At 43.3% G+C, this 22,276-nt stretch overlaps 1 protein-coding gene across 1 annotated transcript in view; it reads right to left on the bottom strand.

Moving 5' to 3' along the window:
- Positions 1-22,276, bottom strand: part of astn1 (astrotactin 1) — a 2,752,121-nt gene that overhangs the window by 1,772,172 nt on the left and 957,673 nt on the right. The window contains exon 5 of the mRNA XM_041207794.1: positions 6,615-6,764. Coding sequence (XP_041063728.1) covers positions 6,615-6,764 — 150 coding nt within the window. The remainder of the gene's footprint in view (positions 1-6,614; positions 6,765-22,276) is intronic.

Here is a 22,276-nt window from a genome sequence, read left to right as displayed (position 1 = left end):
ATAAAATGCAATTGTATAGATAGAACTTGTGTCCTGTGTAATTTCTCATAAATCTCAAATATGAATCATAAACCTGCAGATTCCAGAGCTAAGATCTTATAACCTATTGCCTAATGTTATGCAGCACCTTCTCCTGCAAGAGGGAAGTGTGTTAATGAGAGTCTTGTAAGATGATTGGAGACTGTGTCCATCATGGCTGAATAGCTGCCAATGTCTGTGTGTGAAATGTGAGCTGTAGGTGTGAATTTTGTCATAGTGCTGGGTGCGAGGAGTGGTGTGCTGCAATTATTGTGGCTGAGTGTTGCAGCTGTGATGAGAAGCATTTGAACAGTTCTCTTACCTTAACACTCGTCAAATCATTTGACTTATTGTAACACTGCATCCATGGCATGGGAGAACAATAACCATTGCATTAAATTTGTTGGTGACCTCCTCCCACCATCTCTAAATCAGCAACTTGGAAGGCCTCTTACCCCTAGAGCATAAAAGTTGTCCCTCCCCTCCACTTCACTTCCTGCACCAATGCCTCCAATGCAGCAGCAGAGCATGATGGAACCTGCCTTCTCCCAGCTCAAGCTATTTCACTGGTCACTACCACATAGCACTTCTTGCAACCAAAATCCATCTCCCATTTAAGAGGCACTGGTTGCCCTTAGCTAGCGTTGATTCCTCCCAGTATCAGACTCTATTAGAGTGATAGATGCACAACCAATGAACAACATTGGGAGCACTGGCTGCATGCACACATCAATAAAATGAGCACGCAGCCAGGTTCCATGTGCTGTCTACATTCCTATCAACTGTAGCATCACACCACCCTGCCCTAGCTGCGTACCACCAAACCCCTCCCACTCAACCCACACTTTCCCTTTCTTAATTCCCGGCCTTAGTGTTGGATTCAGAGCAGTTGTCTGCTGTGAACTAACGTTGATTAGGAATGGGATGATGTTAGGCAACTTTGAAGAATGCTTACAGCCAATCAAAGTGTAAACTATGTGTTATGCAAGGAAGGACCAAGTTCTAATTGAGAATGGGCAGGACCTGTTTGAAAGAAAAGCTTTATGGGCTGGGTTTTCAGCTCGGTGTTCGGACATGCACCCGACACGCACAAGCGTGAAATAGTGCGCGATGACATTGGGCGAGCGTTCCAACATCATCACGCCTCTGCGTGATACTTCAGTTGGCGGGCACGCCCGGGAGTTGGCAGCGTGCCCGCTGACAAACAAGAAGGCTGTTACACCCATTAATAAATTAACTAAACTGAATTTTTCGCTGCCCATCCAACCTTACGGTCAGTGGCCGGGCGAAAGGACAAGTGGCCTTAGGATTTTTGAGAAAATCTCGTCTATGGGCGGGATGAGGTTTCCGATGTTAATTGAAAATAAAATGAAATTGTTTAAATTTCATTTTTAACATGCTCCTGTTCACATGCGACAGAGTCACAGGAGGGGACGTGTTCACCTTAATGTTAAAATCTTTATTTTGAATGTTAGAAACCTTCAGGTCCCTGAGGCAGCTCTCTGCCTTCAGGGAGCTTTCACTGCGCTCACCCCCGCGCCTGCACTGACTTCCACGCTCGCCCTCCTCCCGCCCCCACACCGCCCCCCACCCCACCCCCCCCCCCCCCGCCGCCCCACCACCCACATAGCACTGAGGTTATCAGAGCATGTTCCACGCTGGTTGGCCATTAATTGGCCAGCCAGCGTGCAATCACAGTTGGGGTCCAATCGTGGTCAGCGGACCATTGCGCGACCGCTCTCAGGTCTCTGCCCGCCGCATCCACCCGATGAGGGGAAAATCCCCCCCGTATTACATTGAGCCAGCACAGAAAAGAATAATCTGCATTCAGGCTTCAACTAATGGCGAGTCTTACACGGTTTAAAAGGGTTATCAACTCCTTAGTTGTGGAGCTTTGGCATTTCAAAGAAACTTATCTATAGGAAAACACTCAATGTCTTCAGGAGGTTTCTAACTTTATCACTGTCCTTTTAAAACACTGCTGGATCACACAGCAGTGGTGAGATGGTGTGCTGTGCACAGAAGCAATTTCCAATAAAAGGAATCATTATTAAGTGCAAGTTGCTTTTATCTAAAAACCCATCATGCTCTTAAAAGACATTGATTGCATTTGATGTGTAAGACAGCGGTTTCTCTTTATCATATCTGTATAGTGAAAGGCCGCTTAGGTAAGAAATCCTGAAACTCTGTTGGCTGAACAGTTATTCTTTCACAACATATGCAAAATGCACAGTATTTCCTGGACATCCAAAAATCCAACAAATTATATCTCTAATTGTAATGCAACTTCTGCAATTAAAAGGTAGTTTTGATTGCACAACTATGTTAAAACATTTGCTAGGTAAACTGTTTGACTGTGGACTTGTTTTTTTATCCTTTCATGAGATGCGAGTATCACTGGCATGTCCAGCATTTGTTGCCCTTCCCTAATTGTCCTTGAGAAGAGAGTCACTTCCCTGAAACACAGCCATGGGCCTTCCCAACTGGATTTCAGAGTAATGCGAGTGTATTTCATTGAGACATCAATGCAATTAAATCAATATACAATGAAGAAAGACTATGGAAGCTGAACCTATGCTAAGTCAGGGAAAGGGATAAAATTAAGGAGGAAATGAATGTAACTCAAACTTTTTCAACTGAGGGAAGTTACTAATAAGATTGATTTTGAGGGGGACTTTGTGCTAAAGAAGCAAAAATGAAATAGTGGGCATGCTTAAGCAAGGAAACTATAAACTAAAATTAGCAGAAGAAATAATGTATTTTTGCCTGGAGTATCTGACATCTAGAGCTGGATTAAATGTGGGTGATGGGGTCTCACCCACTGTTTGGATAACTGGTGGAAAATGTGTGGAGGAGGTGCGTTCAAATTAAGTCCTTGTCAGGCACTGAGGTGGCAAGCGCCGGGCCTTCCCTGAGATTTACAACCCAAGGGGCAGAAATCCCACCTGCCAAAATCTGCCAGCCAATCAGGGGGAATGGTAGCTGGAGATGCCCCAAGGACTTCACCAGGGATTATTGTTGGACCTCTGAGCACAAGCAAGTGAGACAGAGTGGAGTTGGAAACATACTTGGAGGTATAGCTAAACTAACCTAAGAATGTTTGACGTCTGCAATATTAAATTTAAAAATTGCAGCATATATAAAATGGGCGGTGATGCTGCAATGGTATTTCCATTGAACTAGTAATCCAGAAACCCAGGGTTATGCTCTGGGGACCCGGGTTCAAATCACACCATGGAAGTTGGTGGAATTGAAATTCAATAAAGATCTGGAATTAAAAGTCTAATGATGACCAACCATTGTCGAATGTCATAAAAAGCCCATCTGGTTCACTAATGCCCCTTTAGGGGAGGAAACTTGCTGGCCTTACCTTGTCTGGCCTACATGTGACTGCAAACCCACAGCAATGTAGTTGACTCTGATGGGCCCAACAAGCCACTCAGTTGTTTGAAACCACTACAAAATCTCAAAAAAGGAATGAACTGGATAGACCGCCCAGTATCGACCTAGGCACCGGGAACAACAACGGCAATCCCAGCCCTGTCAACCCAGCAAAATGTTCCTTATGAACATCGGGAGGCTAGTGCCAAAATTGGGAGAGCTGTCTCACAGACTAGTCAATCAACAGCCTGACATAGTCATCCTCACGGAATTCATACCTTACAGATAATGTTCCAGACGCCCCCATCACCATCCCTAGGCACGTCCTAGGGACAGACCCAGCAGAGGTGGCGGCACAGTGGTATACTGTCAGGAGGGAGTTGCCCTGGGAGTCCTCAGCATCAACTCTGGACCCCATGAATTCTCATGGCATCAGGTGCAAGGGCAAGGAAACTCCAGCTGATTACCATGTACCAACCCCCTCAGCTGATGAATCAGTGTTGAACACCACTTGGCAGAAGCACTGAGGGTGGCAAGGGTGCAGAATGTACTCTAGGTTGGGAGGACTTCAATGTCCATCACCAGGAGTGGCTTGGTAGCACCAAAACTGACCAAGCTAGCCGAGTATTACAGGACATAGCTGCTAGACTGGGTCTGCGGCAGGCGGCAAGGGAACCAACAAGAGGAAAAAGCATACTTGACCCCATCCTCATCAATCTGCCTGCCGCAGATGCATCTGTCCATGACAGTGTCGGTAGGAGTGACCACCACACAGTCATTGTGGAGATGAAGTTCCGCCTTCACATTGAGGATACCCTCCATCATGTTGTGTGGCACTGCCACCGAGCTAAATGGGATAGATTTCAAACAGATCTAGCAACTCAAGACTGGGCATCCCTGAGGCACTGTGGGCCATCAGCAGCAGCAGAAGTGTACTCAAACGCAACCTGTAATCTCATGGCCCAGCATAACCCCCACTCTACCATTACTATAAAGCCAGGGGATCAACCCTGGTTCAATGAAGAGTGCAGGAGGGCATGCTGGGACCAGCACCAAGCACACCTTAAAATGAGGTGTCAACTTGGTGAAGCTATAACACAGGACTACTTGCATGACAAACAGCATAAGGAGGAAGTGATAGAGAGAGATAAAGGATCCCATTACCAATGGATCAGATCTAAACTCTGCAGTCCTGCCACATTCAGTCGTGAATGATGGTGAACAATTAAACAACTCACTGGAGGAGGAGGCTCCACAAATATCCCCATTCTCAATGATGGGGGAGCCCAACACATCAGTGCAAAAGGTAGGGCTGAAGCATTTGCTACAAACTTCAGTCAGAAATAGCGAGTGGATGATCCATCTCGGCCTCCTCTGGAGGCCCCCGGCATCATCATAGATGCCATTCTTCAGCCAATTTATTCCACATGATACCAAGAAATAGGTGAAGGTACTGGATAGTGCAAAGGCTGTGGGCCCTGACAATATTCCGGCTATAGTACTGAATACTTGTGCTCCAGGACTTGCCGTGTCCCTAGCCAAGCTGTTCTAGTTCAGCTACAACACAGGCATCTACCCAGCTATGTGGAAACTTGTCCAGGTGTGTCCTGTACCCAAAAAGCAGGATACATCCAACCCAGCTAATTACCGCCCCATCAGTCTACACTCAATCATTAGTAAAGTAATGGATGGGGTCATCAACAGTGCTATCAAGCAGCACTTGCTTAGCAATAACCTGCTCACTGATGCCCAGTTTGGGTTCTGCCAGGGTCACTCAGCTCCTGACCTCATTACAGCCTTGGTTCAAACATGGACAAAAGAGCTGAACTCCAAAGGTGAGGTGAGGGTGACTGCCCTTGACATCAAGGTTGCATTTGACCGAATGTGGCATCAAGGAACCTTAGCAAAACTGGAGTCAATGGGAATCATGGGGAAAACGCTGGTTGGTGTCATACCTAGCACAAAAAAGATGGTTGTGGTTGTTGGAGGTCAGTCATCTCAGCTCCAGGATATCACTGCAGGAGTTTCTCAGGGTAGTGTCCTCAGCCCAACCATTTTTAGCTGCTTCATCAGTGATGTTCCTTCCATCATAAGGTCAGAATGGGGATGTTTGCAGATGACTGCACAATAGTCAGCACTATTCGTGGCTCCTCACATACTGAAGCAGTCCATGTCCAAATGCAGCAAGACCTGTACAATATCCAGGCTTGGGCTGACAAGTGGATAGTAACATTCATGCCACACAAGTGCCAGGCAATGACCATCTCCAGATGGAGAGAAGAGAGAATCTAACCATCGCCCCTTGACGTTCAATGGCATTACCATCACTGAATCCCCCATGATCAACATCCTGGGGGTTACCATTGACCAGAAACTGGACTGGATTAGCTACATAAATACTATGGCTGCTAGATCAGATCAGGGTCTAGGAATCCTGAGGTGAGTAACTCACCTCCTGACTCCCCAAAGCTTGCCCACCATCTGCAAGGCACGAGTTAGGAATGTGATGAAATACTCTCCACTAATCTGGATGAGTGCAGCTCCCATGACACATAAAAATCTTGACTCCGTCCAGGACAAAGCAGCCCGCTTGGTTGGCACCACATCCAAAAACAGTCACTCCCTCGCCTATCAATGCACAATAGCAGCATTGTATACCATCTACAAGATGAACTCCAGGAATTCACAAAGGCTCCTTAGATAGTACCTTCCAAACCCAAAACCCCTACCATTTAGAAGGGCAAGGGTAGTAGATAGATGGGAACACCACCACCTGGAAGTTCCTCTCCAAGTCATACACCATCCTGACTTGGAAATGTATCATCATTCCTTCACTGTCACTGGGTCAAAATCCTGGAACTCCCTCCCTAACAACACTGGGTATACCTACATCATAAGGACTGCAGCGGTTCAAGAAGGCAGCTCACCACCATCTTCTCAAGGGCAACGAGATAATGGAAATAAATGCTAGTTCAGCCAGTGAAGCCCACATCCCATGAATGAATAAAAAATAACATTATGCTAAAATCCTTTTATTATCACGAATGGTATGTTCAACTGCGTCATTAAAAAAAAATGCATGAGATTTAAAGTCATTTTTCTCTGTTCCATATGTTCACGATTTTAGAAAAAAATTAAATTACTTTTGTAATCCTTTGGAAAACAGTGATTTTTCCTTTCAAGGCCAACATCAGTGAGTATAGTAAACAACTGACCTCTGGATTTACTTGTAAACCGCTTCCTCTGTCCACCGGAAGCACTGCGTGGGAGCAGAGCTGTCTGCTGGTGGCTGATGTCCACAGGGCTCGTTGCTAATAAGTTCTCTTTGTACTTATTCATGAGTGACAGCTTGGTGGTATCACTTCCTGTTGGAACAAATTAACACAGTAAACACATTTTTACAATTTTAATCTTTATTCCCCCATCCCATAAAAATGTCATACAAACCTTACTGTTGCTGCCTCTAAGCTTTATAATCATAATCTCAGGCAATTTATCGGGTGCAAAACTTACTTCTATCATCCATGTCTACTGGAATCTATATTGCCTTAGACCATGCTGTCATGTTCCAGAATCAGATCTCAGGAAAGGAATTTGCAGGTTCTAGAACTGTAGGTTATAGAAACTGATATCCACCAACACTATATATATAGGCCCAAAACTGAAACGCATGTGATATCCTCAAGGCCCTGAGAACTGAATTCTGGTGACATGATTTGTGAACTTCATGGATTCTAGTAATAGCATCGAAAAAACTTAAAAACATTCAGGAGAGGCAAACTAATCAAGCCACAGCAATTCACCTGACCCTAGCTTAAAGATATATGAGATCAGTATTTTTAATGATTTTTTTTTTAACCCACAATTTATAACTGAGAAGCAACTGACCAGTATTTTGAACATTGTATTTTACAATACAACATTAATCTGTAGCGTGTACACAATGAATACTCTATCTCCTATCCTCAGCAATACATGAGCACTTGGTGACATTTAATGAAGTAAACCTGCAATCTTAATAAAGCTCATGTCAACCACAGGATTCAAATATAACCAGACGACTAAAGACGCTTAAGTCTCTCCTCTCAGTTGAAAGGTTGCCTGCTGTACTGCTTTCTCTTTTTGGGAGCTCCATTCAAGCTCAGTTTTCCTGTTTGGTCTCGGCAAGAATTAACCTGGACGCAACAATGAGTCAGGATTTTTTCCTTTTCTTCCTTTCTGGAATATGAACAATCCCAGCTGAAGGGAAGAAAAGATTTATGCGTGTGTCTTTCTTCTTACCGTGCTGTATTTTGTTCAGAACCCTGATGACAGGTTCTGTTTCCAATTGAGCACCATGGTGAAGGGAGATTCCAAAGCCAACCTTTACTTGGAATAGATTTACTTACAGAGTGAAACTTTACACGTATGTATCTCCTGACTCCACACAATTCTTGCGTCAGTAAGTGTCTCTTTATACTCTTTTAAGTAAACTAGAGCCGAATGAACAAATTAATTAATGAACGGCCACAGGTCCTGAAGGCAGGTTCTGCTTCCGCTTGAATCTAAACCCAATGCTGATGGTATGGGGTGGGGAGGAGAGGGGACGCCATATTGGCAGGCCACCAGTTATGCCTTGGCGGCCTGCCTGCGGGCTTGTGGAGGACAGGGGCCTCCTCCTGATTAGGCACACTTTGCCCCACAGAGGGCCCAGCCAGCAGCAAGGACCACCCCTACAAAAAGCAACACCCCCCCCCCCCCCCCCCCACCCCACCCAGCTACACCCCCTTTCCCTTCACTACAGCCTGCCTGCTCGATCCTGGTGGCAAGCAGACCTCATTTACCTTTCTTCCTGGCCTCCAGTGCAGCTCCTGGTTCTGGGCCTGCAGCAGGGACCACCATTCCCAGCATTGCTACTTGGAAAGAAGAGCTGCCAGCCCACTGATTAGCTTGGACTCAATCAGGGCTCATGGACATGGCTATGGCAGGGTTACCACCTGCTTTCCAGCCAATGGATGGGTCCACATAGCAGTAATTAAATTCAGTCCAATGCTCGGAGCGGAATGTTTGCACACCCTTCAGGGATATTCAATTCTGAAGTAATCCCTAACCTTTCTGCAGCTTTATGAACTGGCAAAGGAAAAGGTCGCCATGATCTCAGGCAACAGAGTGCTGAGCCACACACTTCTAGCTTCTTCGACACAGAGCGGGCTATGTTCGGATTCAAAAAGTCAGGGTAATCATTTGATGAGCAGTGGAAAGTTGAAATAACCATTTTTCACTCAGGGAGAGTTTTCCATCCAGCACTTTGCGTTACCACCCGAAATCCGACACTTGACCAGGAATAATCCAAAGTTGCTCACAAGGTGAACTCATATTCTGTCATTTACCAGATCAAAACAAGTGAAATATGCAAAAAATACTTCGGTTGCTCTCTGTAAAAGGAGAAATATGTGTTATTTTTGAATGTTACTGGCAAGATGGTCTATATATTTTCCCTATTAATAAATCCGCCATAAATAACATGTGCTGTATTAGGGATGGTTGCAGTGAGTGTGGTTTTGTTTCTGATTTTCTCTAAGTTGATCAACAATAACCAATGCATGTTATGTTACATATTAGGCTACAGAGTGATGTATAACCATTTGCTGCTACCCGAAAGTATCTTATATAGAACAATGCTTTTTCAGATTTACCAAAATAAAGCTGTTTATAACATACAGCGCAGGTGGGCAAGTTGGTGGCTACTAACACAGCATGGAAATTAACCTATTGAAAAATAGCAATTGTTCAGTGAGGTAGTGTCCTATCATTATCAACTGTGAATTAGATTCAGACTTCAGAACTGGATAGGAACTGTTCATACTTCATTCATAAAGCTGAGTTTTTACAAGAATTGGTAAGTTTCTGAGAATTGATTTTTTTTGCCAAATAAACAAACTCGAGGAAAGTTCCAATGATCCCACAAGCAAAGGCGTTTTTTCATAAGTAATCCTACACCATCACAATTATTTTCTTGCCACAGCCGAAAATTCAAGTTTGACCCCATTACATTATTGAAGCTCATTAGAGTTTTCACTTCAGAGATTAGATCAGAGAGAAAGACAAAACTATAATTTGAAAGATATCTTTCTAGTCTTGTTCCCATCTGCAGGTTCTGTAGCTATGCATTTGGTATGATCAGCGGGGAAGTGTTAATGTGAATAAGATAGCTCCATTTATTTTCTTCTCTTCTACTGTTGTTACTTAAGGAAATGTCAGGGTTATCTTCAGATTGCAGGGACCAAAAACAAAACAATGAATTAAAAGTGACTCGCTGAATCGTCCATCAGTGCAAGGTGACTTCAATCAGACAAAGAGTAGACAACAGATCAATGCATCTAATCCCCGAGGTTCCATTCACAGTTACCTACGGATAAATCAAAGAAATCCTTGATGGCAAATGAAAATAAAGGCAATATGAGCCTCAAAACAAGGTAAAGGAAACAAGAGAAGTCAGATTCGTCAGGAAACATAACCAAAAGTAGCTTTGAAGTAGAAGAGCTTTGTTCTCACACCCATTTAGTTCTATGTACAGATTTGTCAGGCAGGCTTTTAAATGGGCATGCAGCACAGGTGGGAGGTTATTTAAATGTGCAAAATGAAGTCCCATGCTGATGATAAGACCCTGATAATCATTTTCAGACACAAATGGGTGAAGAGATGCCACACATGCTCAGCCCAATGATACCAGGCATTGACCATCACTGGAAGTCATCCAAAAACAGGCTGCAAAGTTTTTGGAAGGGATTTTTGAGGAGGCCAGAAGAGTTCTCCTCTGGAATCAGAGGAAGACAGCCTGCTGCCAGCCCATTCTTACTCCCACTTTCCCAGCCCCCACAATCTCCCATTGGGACCAACCTTCACTCTTCCAAAAATACAGGGCAACACTGCAGCATCCGCTTAGTGCACACAACTCTTCAGCTGAACTCAAGTGAAACCCAAACCCAAACTATTTCGGCCTCCAAACTGTGGCTTTGGATGGCCACCATTTTAGGCACCGTTTTCAGAACCAGGGGTCACAGTCTGAGGATACAGGGTAGACCATTTAGGACTGAGATGAGGAGAAATTTCTTCACCCAGAAAGTGGTGAGCTTGTGGAATTTGTTACCACAGAAAGTAGCTGACGCTGAAACATTGTATGCTTTCAAGAAGGAGTTAGATATAGCTCTGGGGGGCGAAAGGGATCTAAGGATATGGGGAGAAAGCAGGAGCAGGCTATTGAGTTGGATGATCAGCCATGGTCATAATGAATAGCGGAGCAGGCTCGCAGGGACGAATAGCCCATTCCTGCTCCTATTTTCTATGTTTCTATGTTTCTAGGCCAGAGTTCAACATTTCTAGACTCTGTAATGTTTCAAAATTGTATTCACAACCATTTCTGCTTCAAGAGTTTGACGTTACACTGAATTAAACAGTGTATCAGTTCCATTTAGGCACCTAAATCGTTTCGAGGTGAATGTTTTCCAGGCAATGAGAATTTCTCAAAGGGTAACAGCTGAATTTCAATAGTTGTTACCTATAATTAGTGGCATGAGTGAGAAATAAAGATAACAGTTCTCAGTGTTGTTACCTGTCAGCAGAGATGCTGCCAGACCATTCAACCATCAAGCTAAACTCTGGCATATCTGATGTGACATGTGGTTAAAAGTTCAGTTGTGCCTGCAAATAACAGTGTTATTTGTTAAGATGGCAAACTAAGAGGTCCAGGGTCACATCAGGATCAAAACAAAATCATTTCACTTAAAACTACGCTTGAGTTACCTCTATCCCTCTGGATTCAACATGGATTATACAGTATAAATGCATTTTTTAAAGTTTTACAGAATCTAATATCCTTATTGGTGCAATGGGCAACAGGCATTATTGATCCGTGACCCAGGTGATCAGTAAATGTAGGGAACATTTGTATTTACATAGTGCAATTAATACCTTTGGGACATCCCAAAACATACCACAGCTAATGAATTACCAGAGAAGTACTGTCACTGTCATTATATAGGCAAATGTAGGAGCAAATTTTGTGCACAACATCCCACAAGCAGCAAATGATATAAATAATCTGTTCATCTGCATTGGTTGACAGATAAATGTTGTTCAGAACTCCTTCGTGCCTCTTCATATAGTTTTTGGGGATCTTTTATGTCCACCTGAATAGGCAGGTGGGGCCTCTGTTGAACAGCTCATCCAAGAATTTGCACAGCAATACTGTAGCACTCGACGAGCACTGCACTTAAGCGCATACCTACACTATGGCTGAGAACTTCTGGTCCCGCAACGGCCAGTGGCTGCTCTCCAATTTTCCCAGCCTCACCCATGGTGATGCTGACCACTGGTGGGGCCGGATGATCCCGCCCTGTGTGTGTAATCCTCAAAAGTAGTGCACATTCATGACGCCTGATTCAGAAATTATTACAGAATCGCAGAATCTTAACGGCACAGAAGGAGGCCATTTGGCCCATCATGTCTGCACCGGCTCTCCAAACGAGCATTATGACTTACTACCATTGCCATGCCTTTTCCCCGTACCCTTGCACAGAGAGCATCAACATCACCAACAGCATCAACCCCATTGCGTGTGTTCTGGGATGGTTGATCAAGCACTTTCAGTAAGCTTACATGTCACCCAATAATCCTCTATTTAAAAAGAAAGTGTAAAAGAGAAAATGAAAGGTTTGCATTTATATCGTATCTTTCACGACCGAAGGATGTTTCAAAGCATTTGACACACAATTAAGTACTTTTGAAGAGTAGTGACCTTTGCAACACAGGAAGCACTACATCCAATATGTGCACAGAAAGCTTCCACAGATAGCAATGAGATAATGACCAGATGATGTTGGCTGAGGGATAAATACTAGTCAGCGACTCCCCTGCTCTAATAAAGGGAAAATATTGTGGATACTTGAAATCTGGAATAAAAATGGGGAATGCTGGAAGTACTCAGCAGGTCAGGCAGCATTTGTTAAGCGAAAAAGAGCATTAACATTTCAAGTTAATGACCTATCATCAGGACCAGCAGGAATTAGATTTCAATAGTTTTAAGCAAGTACAGAGGTAGGGGAAAGGGGGAGAGAGAAGGAAAGACCGAAGAGAAATGTCTGTGATTGGATGAAATGCATGAGTGATTAAATGACAAAGGGATGATGGTGAACGTAAGAAATAGGAGTAAGAGTAGGCCATTTGACTAATTGAGCCTGCTCCGCAATTCAATAAGATCATGGCTGATCTGCTTGTGGTCTTAACTCCACTTTCCTGCTTGCCCCCAGAAGCGTTTACTCTCTTGTAGATCAAAAATCTGTCTAACTCAGCCTGGAATATATTCAATGACCCAGCCTCTGCTGCTTTTTGGGAAGAGAATTCCAAAGATTAACAACGCTCTGAGAGAAGAAATTCCTCCTCATCTCCATCTTAAATGAAAGACCCCTATTTTGAAACTATGCCCCTCAGTTCTACATTCCCCCACAAGGGGGAACATCCTCACTACCCTGTTAAGCCCTCTCAAAATATTACATGTTTCAATAAGACAACCTTTTACTCTTCTAAACTTCAAAGGGTATCAGTCCAACCTACTCAACATTTCCTCATAAGACAAGACCTTCATTCCAGGAATCAACCTAATGAACATTCCCTGAATTGCTTCCAATGCAAGTATATTGTCCCTGATATATTCTATTCCCCCTTGCAATAAAGGCTAACATTGCATTTGCCTTCCTAATTACAAGCTGTGCTTGCATGCTACCTTTTTGAGATTCATGTACAAGGACACCCAGATCCCTTGGCACTGCAGAATTCTGCAGTCCCTCCCTATTTAAATCATATTCTGCTTTTCTATTCTTCCTACCAACATTGACTGCCTCTCGTTATACTCCATCTGCCATTTTTTGCCCACTTACTTAACTGACTATATCCCTTTGCAGACCCTTTGGCCAGAATTTTTTCCGCCCTCGTTGGCGTTGGACATATGGCAGGCATGAGCGGACAATATGGCTCAAAGGGCAAAAATCAGTCTCACAATATTGTGAAGCCAGTTTGCGATCGTCCACTCCACTCATCAATAGCGGGCTATGTTTCCTGCCACCGGACGTCAGGAATGTCATTTTAATAAATCTGGGCCTGAATTTTTCCCACGTCAGACGGGCTTGGCGGGAACGGGCGGGGGTGGTCGCGGAGCTGACTGCCGCCCGCGAGCGGCTCTGCGTCGCCATTTTACACTGGCGGGCCAATTGAGGCCCGCCCGGTGTAATGCGTGAGTGGTAGCGCTACCTGTGCGGGCAGGGGGAGGAGGGAGAGTTGGGGCCTGCACTCTCACACATGCACGTGAAAGTGCGTTTCAGGGAGATTGAAGCACTTTAAAAAAAATAATTAAATGCAAAAACTAATAATGAAACTTGTCCCCTCATGAGACTGTGTCACATAAGATGGGACCAGTTTTTATTTTTCAAAAAAAATTGTTATTCTATTTGTAAAAGCTTTAGGAAACCTCATCCCGCTCGTGGATGAGGTTTCCTAACGTGGCCTTGCCATCTGCCTGCCAACCATTAGATTGGACGGGCAGCGTAAATTTGAAATTAGTTAGTTCCTTAATGGCCTTAATAGGCCTTTTAATTATTGATGGGTATGCAGCCAACTGCAGCGTGCGCCCGCTGAGCGAAACATCGAGAGATGGTGTGATGACATCGGGACGCATGCCTGACGCGATCGCGCATCATTTTACATTCTGGCATGTTGGGCCCGCGCCTGCATGCCAACTGTAAAATCCCGGCCCTGCATATCATTATGATCCCTGCCAATCGGAATCAAACCCCATGCTGGATCGTCCGGGCACGTTGGCGTGATTGTATGCCGACGTGTTTCACAATGGCACATAAGTGACGTCCACCTGGCGATCTGCACTTCTCTCGGGCCTTCGAGGTTTGTTTGCCCACCTTGCTTTGGACAGCACATGCGGTCATCAGCACCAGGTTTCGCAGGCAGCACCACATCACTTTTAGGGGGGCTCACGGGCAGGTCTCTATCTACCAGACCAGCCATAAGGCGGAGGTGGCTTTTCATTGGCTGCAGGGCTAGGGCAGTAGAGGGGAAGGGGGTTATCCAAGGGTGTGTGTGGGGACACATGTTGATCTGTGCGAGTGTCCTTAAGATGGTGAGGGATCTTGTGATAATGATTGTTTTAAACCCCTCCTTCCCTTTTATTCCTTGATTTACTACTTTTTTGGGATTTTTTTACATTCTACTCTGAAGACTGATGAAGAATACTTTTTCAAAGTCTCTGCCTTCCCTTCCCATCATTAATTCCCCAGTCTCACTCTCTAAAGGACAAACGTTTCCTTTAGCAACTCTTTCTTTTCACACACTTGTCGAAGCTCTTATTGTCTGTTTTTATATTTCTCGCTAGTTTGTTCTCACATTCGAATGTCTCCCTCTTTAATTTTTTTAGTGATGCAGACAAAGGAGCCAACCATGGGTCAAGGAACAAAAGGCTCTTTGCTCTTCTGCAAATAACATCTTGGGATTATTTTATGTCCAACTGAGAGGACAGATGGAGCCTCAAGTTGGCAACTCATCCAAAGGGCAGCATCTCTGACAGTGCAGCACTTCCTCAGTATTGCACTGAAATATCAGCCTTGGTCATTTGCTGAAATTTCTAAAGAATAAGCTAAAACCATATCTTTCAGGCTCTAAGGTGACAGTGCCACCACGGATTCATGGCTAACTAGAAATCTGAACTAAAAACATAAATTCCTGAAGCACATGCAGGGTCAGTATACTTCTGTAAAAGGGAGAAAAAAAAAACAGGTTAAGGTTTCAGGCATACCTCTTTCTTTCTGGAACTCAAATTTCATAGTTCTGGAGTGAAGTTGTCTTTTGTTTTCATTATTGCAAAGTGCTGGACCCCCATATCAAGTCAATATTCCAAATATCTGGGTCACAGCTGTACCCGTTCAAAAATCAAGCAACAAACCCTTAACAATCAAGAGGATTGGTATAAAAATCATAAATTGATTTTATTTTTTCCCCAAGCATAAGCCAATAAAGATTCTCAGTTGATTCATAAAACTCATTGGTGGCTTATTTAATTTCTAACATGGCAGAACTCCCCACAAAAAAAACTACCGCAGCTAAAAAAAAACACTTAAATCCTACATTTATCATTTGCACATTCTGGTTTGAATTTTTGTGTAGTCAGGTTGAATTGCAAGACCTTTAAAAATGGTGGGCTGGATCTGATTCTGGGATTTCCGCCCCCATTCCTATTTCTGGCAATTTTCGTCAGCACGGGATAAAGGTGCAGGTAACCAGCCCGCACGCAGCACTCCCGCCCTTGCTGGCTCCATTGCAGGGATGGGCATTTCAAACCTCACTCAATTTTATGGAGACAGGCCCATCCTGTTTGGGGTCATTCTGGGTTGGGAACAAAAAAAAAGCCATTCAAAATTCTGTTAGAAGTACATTGTCCCTTTTACTTTCTCATAAAGCTGTCACAACCACAGCCATTCATATTATCAATAAAAATAAGCATTTATCCACTTCACAGCCTTTAATCTTGTTTAAATGAACACACAGGCATTGAAAAAATGATTCAAAGAAAGATCATATTATTACAGGGTAAATAAATCTTGAACTCCCATTTGTAGCTGTGCCAACATTGCCTGCTAAACTATGTGTATTAGCCATTCTGGGAGCTCAACTAATCATTCGTAATGAGGCTATCTGGAAAACAGATGTCTGGCCATCTGTTCTAACTGCTTCTGTTGATACAGTTGCCTAAAAACTTTAGTTCTTGAATAAAATGGCAAATTAAAACTTTCAAAAAACATGTTGCATGATTTGATTGGATCAACAAACCATAATAGTGAATAGTTAATATTTGTTTTTTCCATTATAAAAATGTTGACTTCAGATTCTACAATTGTGACATATTGACAAAGTTTCCATTACTGAAGTACTACAAGCAAGGTAAGAATAATATGTACAGGAAATATGTCTCAAGCAAAATGTACATAGATATCCCTACTTTTTAATTCCTCGTAATCAATTGTAAATGTATTTCTCAATAAATCTACATATAATGCCACAATCATTAGTCACTGCAAACAACTTCATGCACTGACAGGGAACATATGTTCCACTATCAGCATAAAACTTAATATCAAACAGAATAAACCTCTTTATCTTGTTTCTGCATTGGTTCTCTGTCTTTTCTTTTCCTCACTCCTCTTTACCATTTTATTTCTTCATGTGCCCACCTTCACTTTTTCCTCTCAGCAGACAAAATACCTTCCTTGTCAACGCCCCTTCCCCTTTGTATGATTTTTCCAAATGGTGCCATTCACCTACACTGGTGTGCAACTGATCCCTTGGCACCAAAGCTTTCCCCTTTTCTAATTGCAGTAATATCTGCAAAATTAAAAGCGATCTACCAAGCTGCTCATACTATATGGGGAGAATTTTTGGGAACTGAGGTGGGCAGACATATAATTTCCCAATACAGCCTGTCGTGCATCAGATGTCAGTGATTTAGCTGAGGAGGGAGTGGGGGACCCATCCAATTCTGAGCAATTCTTAATTAAACTTGTTAACAAGCTTATTGTCAGGTTGCTTAGGGCTAGTCCACAATTTTTGTGGGAAGGCACCTAGGATTTACTTGGATGTAGAATAAGCCATGTAGAAGAACCCAGCAATGCAGCAGTGAGTCATGGTCCTGCTGTTCAATGACATTGGAGGCTGAGAGGGGCGCTCATCTATTGACACACAGTTGTCATCGGGTGAACAGAGTTAGCAGAGAATATGGTCTGCGTGTGCTCGGTCAGTTGAGTGGGCTGTGACCCGCCAGGGATTTGGGGGTCATAAGAGGGGAGCACAGTGAGCATTGTGAGTGTAGCTGACCACAAAAAGACAACAACTGGAGATGGGATGAATATACGTGGAGATAGGGTGGATTAGTGATGAGGATCAATATTCTCAGGGGCAGATGCAGTGGCCAGGCATGAGAAGGGCAAAGGAGAGAAATGAGAGGCAGGAAGGCACTGAAGGTCTACAACATCAAGTGTATTACCGAAGAAGAAGCTAAGTCGACATATCAGAGAATCAGTACAATATGAGACTTTGCTTATCCAGGCAGATGGTATCTGAGATTAGTGCCTTCATTATGGAATATCTCAGACCTTGCAGTTCTGGTTGCCATGGCCTGCCTGTAGTCATTAAAGACACTGTAGTCTTGAACTTCTTCACCTGCGCCTGCTGGTGCCCACTGGCGACCGAGCCTGCCCTCCAGCCAATTAGAGCCGACTTCCAGGAAAATTGTGATCAGTGACTACTTCCCCCTCAGAGCAAGGTTAAGACCTGTAATTTTACTCATACTATGGTCCTGACCCCACACTGAGAAACCTGCTCATGGTTTTTAAATTCACCAGATTAACCACACACCTTGGGATTTTCTCTGTCAGCTCTATTGGCAGAGAAGAAATTCCAAGGCATATAACTAAGTTGTCTCTTGACAGCTTTTTTTTTAAGCCTAAACAATTTATAATAATCAAAAGCCTCTTAGTCTCTCCAAAAAGAGAAGGTGAAGAAGTTCTTCATTAATGTTAACATATAATTCCTGGGGCCTCCACTGCTCCTGGCCATGGATGATAATGGAGATCAGCACTTTCTCCAATTGGAAGAATTGAAAGAGCATGATGGGTTATTCCAGCTAACTCCAACCAATAGCCTCAAAACTGGGTAGGGATATGAGGATACAGCTAAATGTTGCACTCCAGTCATTAGATCCTGAGCACGTGTTTAAACATTTCACATTTGAAATCATTCTGCTGGGAAGTAGCAGCTGCAGAATGTGCAATCAAGAGTGACTGCAGAAAACATGATCCACCGCAAGATTTCATTTTCATATCCAAAGGTATTGAGATTGGAAAAATTGTCATTAAGATGCAACTTTACTGTGTGCTGCCAAAAGATGTACTGTTAAAGACCATTAAAACAACAATGAAATAATTTGTTCTGTTAATGTGGAAAAGCCTTGCTCAGCATAAAGCAATTTTGTTTTGTGGGTAAGAAAGAGGAAAACTGCGCTCCATTTTCTTCAGAGGTTCTCACACACAAGTGACATGGTGGGGCAGTTTGATATTACAATAGGGGTTAGCAACCAGCAAAGAAAGGTTTACCTATATGCGTTTTTCATGAAGGCAGTGATCTTTTAAAACAGCTTGTAGTAGCTCCATACTTCTGAGGAAAGTAAGTAGTATCTTTATTATTTGAGCCACATGGGAAATGATAGAGATAGTGGCTGTGTAGCATCGTTCACAACACGTTCCAGTGTGCAATCTCAATAAATGAAATTTTCCTTCAGGGGAATTGAACAGGTCCACTGAAACATCAGAGAAAAGTATGATGAGTGCAGATAGAAAAATGCTATTGATCTTTTTTTCCAAGTTTCCAAATGCTTCCCAGATCTATTTCCCACAACAGCAAAGTTGAACTTAGAAGTTACTTAGAAGTAATTAAATTACATTAACTTACATTGTCATTTAGGTATTTTGATCCCAATTCATTGTGTTTCAATCAATTCAGATTTTAAATAGGCACTAGCTAATTAATCATGGACTACTTAAGAGTGCTATTCAGTTGTCAGCTCAGGATGCCATTCAGTGCTCAACTTAGCACACCACTTGTCAATTAGTTCAGGATCCCAGACAATGACCTTTCAGAAGGCCGTTGAGTTGCACATTAATATCATTGTTCTTGAAAATCAGTGTTTCTGTTATACCTGCTTCATTTATGATCCTGTTTTCCATTTACAACCAAACTGAGACTTCTGAAACTTAAGGGCAGAATGTTTCCATTGGCATGGGTGGGTGGGGGTGTTTGGGAAGCCAACTGCTGCCCGTGATCAGCATTGCAACGCGATTTTATGCAGGCTGGCCAATTAAGGCCCATCCAGCGTGGAATGCGAGCAGCAGCACTCAGCACTGCCTGTGTGGGCGGGGGGAGGAGGGGGAGCGGGTCTAGAGCAAACTTCACAGATGCATGCAAAAAAGCGCTTAAATCTCCCTGAGCCCCGGAACTGCCTCAGGGAGATGTAGCGCTGTTTAAAAAAAAAAATGAAGAGAATAAAAATGTCATAAAACATGTCCCCTCATCTGACACTGTCACATGAGCAGGGACCGGTTTTTAATTCAAGTGTGAAATTTTTATTTTATTTTTATTTGTTTTAGGAAGCCTCATCCCGCCTGTGGATGAGGTTTCCTAAAAAGTGCAAAGGCTGCTTGGTGTTTTCGCCTGCCCGCCAACTGTAAGGTTGGATGGGCAGCGTAAATTTGAAATTAATCACCTTGTTAATGGCCTGAATAGGCCTTTTAATTGTTGGTGGGTGTGCTGCCAACTCCGGTGCGTGCCCACCGAACGAAATATCGTGGGACCACGCGATGACGTCTGGATGCTTGCCCAACGTCGTCGTGCATCATTTTACGCTCGGCTGGGTCGGGCGCTTGCCGACTCTGTCCCAAGTTCCACTGGGATTTCATTATCATCATCACAGGCATCAGGATGCCTGTTGTTAATTTCTAACCACTCTACCCCATTGAAAATTTAATGCTCCATTTATAGCCACCCAATCAAAACTATAGACATATGGCTTGCTTAGTATTCACTCCTTTGGAAAGCCCACATGCCATAGACAACTGTAGCATGCCATTGGCCTGTTGTCTACATTTAAAAACAAATTTCTTTCACTAGCTCCCTATTTCTCTCAGAAATGTAAGCAATATCTTTACTATTTGAGTGACATGGAAAATTATTGATATTGATCAGAAACTGAAGCTGAGTTGAAGCTTCAGAACATTAATTATAAGAAGAAAAAAAAACAGCTAATGCATTTGCATGGTTGGGTAGCCATGGGGATAGCAGATGGCTTTGCAGCATATATGTCAGGCCATATATGGCCACTGGAACCCATCTCTGATCAGTGGTACCAGTATTTCACAGGATGCATAATTATATCCACCCAGAGCATTCAACTCCAGTGGCAACAAAGAGCCTGTTTCAATCAATAGTTTCTCCATTTGTCAGGCTGTCATGCTTGAAAATACAGCAACTACAATCAATTCTATAGAGGCAGTGATTCATGCTTGTCGTAACTGCTTTATTAAGATTATTGTCAGCAGTAAATTCATGCTAGTCTTCAGAAAGGTTCCGCTGCCTATTAATTTTCAGCATCAGACTTTTGGAAGCATTACTCAGTAAATAATAATCTTCAGCCACTAACCTCCCTTGAATTTGCATTCTGCAAGTGCTGACATGTACTGGAGTATGGCTCTCCTGGCACTGTCCACAATCATTAACTTGCCCAAGTGACCATTGATCCTACATGTGTGCTTAGACATTGAATGTTGATATAATATTATATTACTGTTTAGAGTTACACAGAATGTACAGTACAGAAACATGCCACTCAGCCCAACTAGTCTATAACAGTGTTTTTAAGCTGCACAAGAGCTTCCTCCACATCTCTTCATCTCACCCTCTCAGCACATCTTTCTGTCCTTTTGTCCCTCACTACATATCTAGCTTCCGTTTCAATGCATGTATGCTATTGGTCTCAACCTTTGGTAGCAAGTTACACATTCTCGCCATTCTCTTGGTAGAGAAATTTCTGTTGGATTTATACTTATTACATTAATAATATCTTATATTTGCAGCCCCTAATTTTGGTTTTCTCCACGTGCATGTCATCTTCTCAACATCTACCCAATCAAATACCTCCATAATTTAAAGTGTTACTGGCTCGGCCAGCACTTGTTGCCCCATCTCTAATTGCCCTTAAGCAGGTGATGATGAGCCACCTTCTTGAGCCACTGGAGCCTGTCTGGTGTAAGTACGCCCACAGTGCTGTTTGTAAGGGAGTTCCAGATTTTCACTCATAGATAACTGACAAAGAAGTTTAATTTTACTTTTATGCGAGTACCACACTGTGAACTGTGGAAAGATTATGTTTATGTTGGTGAATGTCTACTACCCTGTTTATCACCAGGAAATAAATTGGGCTATGAAGGCAGGAATTCAGGTTACAGGGACAGCACTCTGGGCACTGAGTTTGGCAAAGCTTATGCATGGCATGTAGAGGGAAACATTGGATTGTGGTGGGGTGGGGTGGGGTAGGGTGGGGTGGGGGGTGGGCAGTGGTTCTGGCGTTGAGGTTGCACGATGAAAAGGTACAAAACATTTGGGATGAAGGAGCAGGAGAGATTGAGGATGCATAAATGTTAGTACTGGCAAGTTGAGAAAGGTGAAAATAGGTCATAAAGTTGGAATTTAGGTTAAATGATGGGAAGCAGTAAAGGTTAAGGGGCAATGGAAGAGGAAATTTTACAATTGCAGGCCATTTTGTGTGAAATGAGGAACAAATTGCTGGGATAAGATATGAATAAGCATAGGGAAGTTATATATAGCATTTTTCACAAACAGAGATTTCCCAAAGTGCTTCATGACCAATTAACTATGGTCTGAATCTTCGGGTCGGCGTGTGGGGGTGGGTCCTGCTTGCCAACACAGAAAGTGATGCACAGTGACATCGGGCGTGCACCCCAACGTCACCGCGCGTCACTCCGATTTTCAGTTCAGCGGGTGCGCACTGGAATCGGCTGCGTGCCTGCCGAACTGTCAAAGGCCTATTAAGGCCATTTCAAAACTAATTAAAATTATTAACAGAGCTGCCCACCCAACCTTAAGGTCGTTGGGCAGGCGAAGACCCAGCCGGCCTTTGCATTTATCATGAAACCTCATCCACGGGCGGGATGAGGTTTCATGAAAGATTTATAAATCAAATAAATTTTTTATTTCATTTTTTTTGACTTGTCCC

This window comes from Carcharodon carcharias, chromosome 16 (genome assembly GCF_017639515.1).
Source record: "Carcharodon carcharias isolate sCarCar2 chromosome 16, sCarCar2.pri, whole genome shotgun sequence".
In the NCBI taxonomy this organism is placed as follows: Eukaryota; Metazoa; Chordata; class Chondrichthyes; order Lamniformes; family Lamnidae; genus Carcharodon; species Carcharodon carcharias.
Note: the sequence above shows the minus strand (reverse complement) of the source record. Positions and strands in the feature narration are given on the sequence as shown.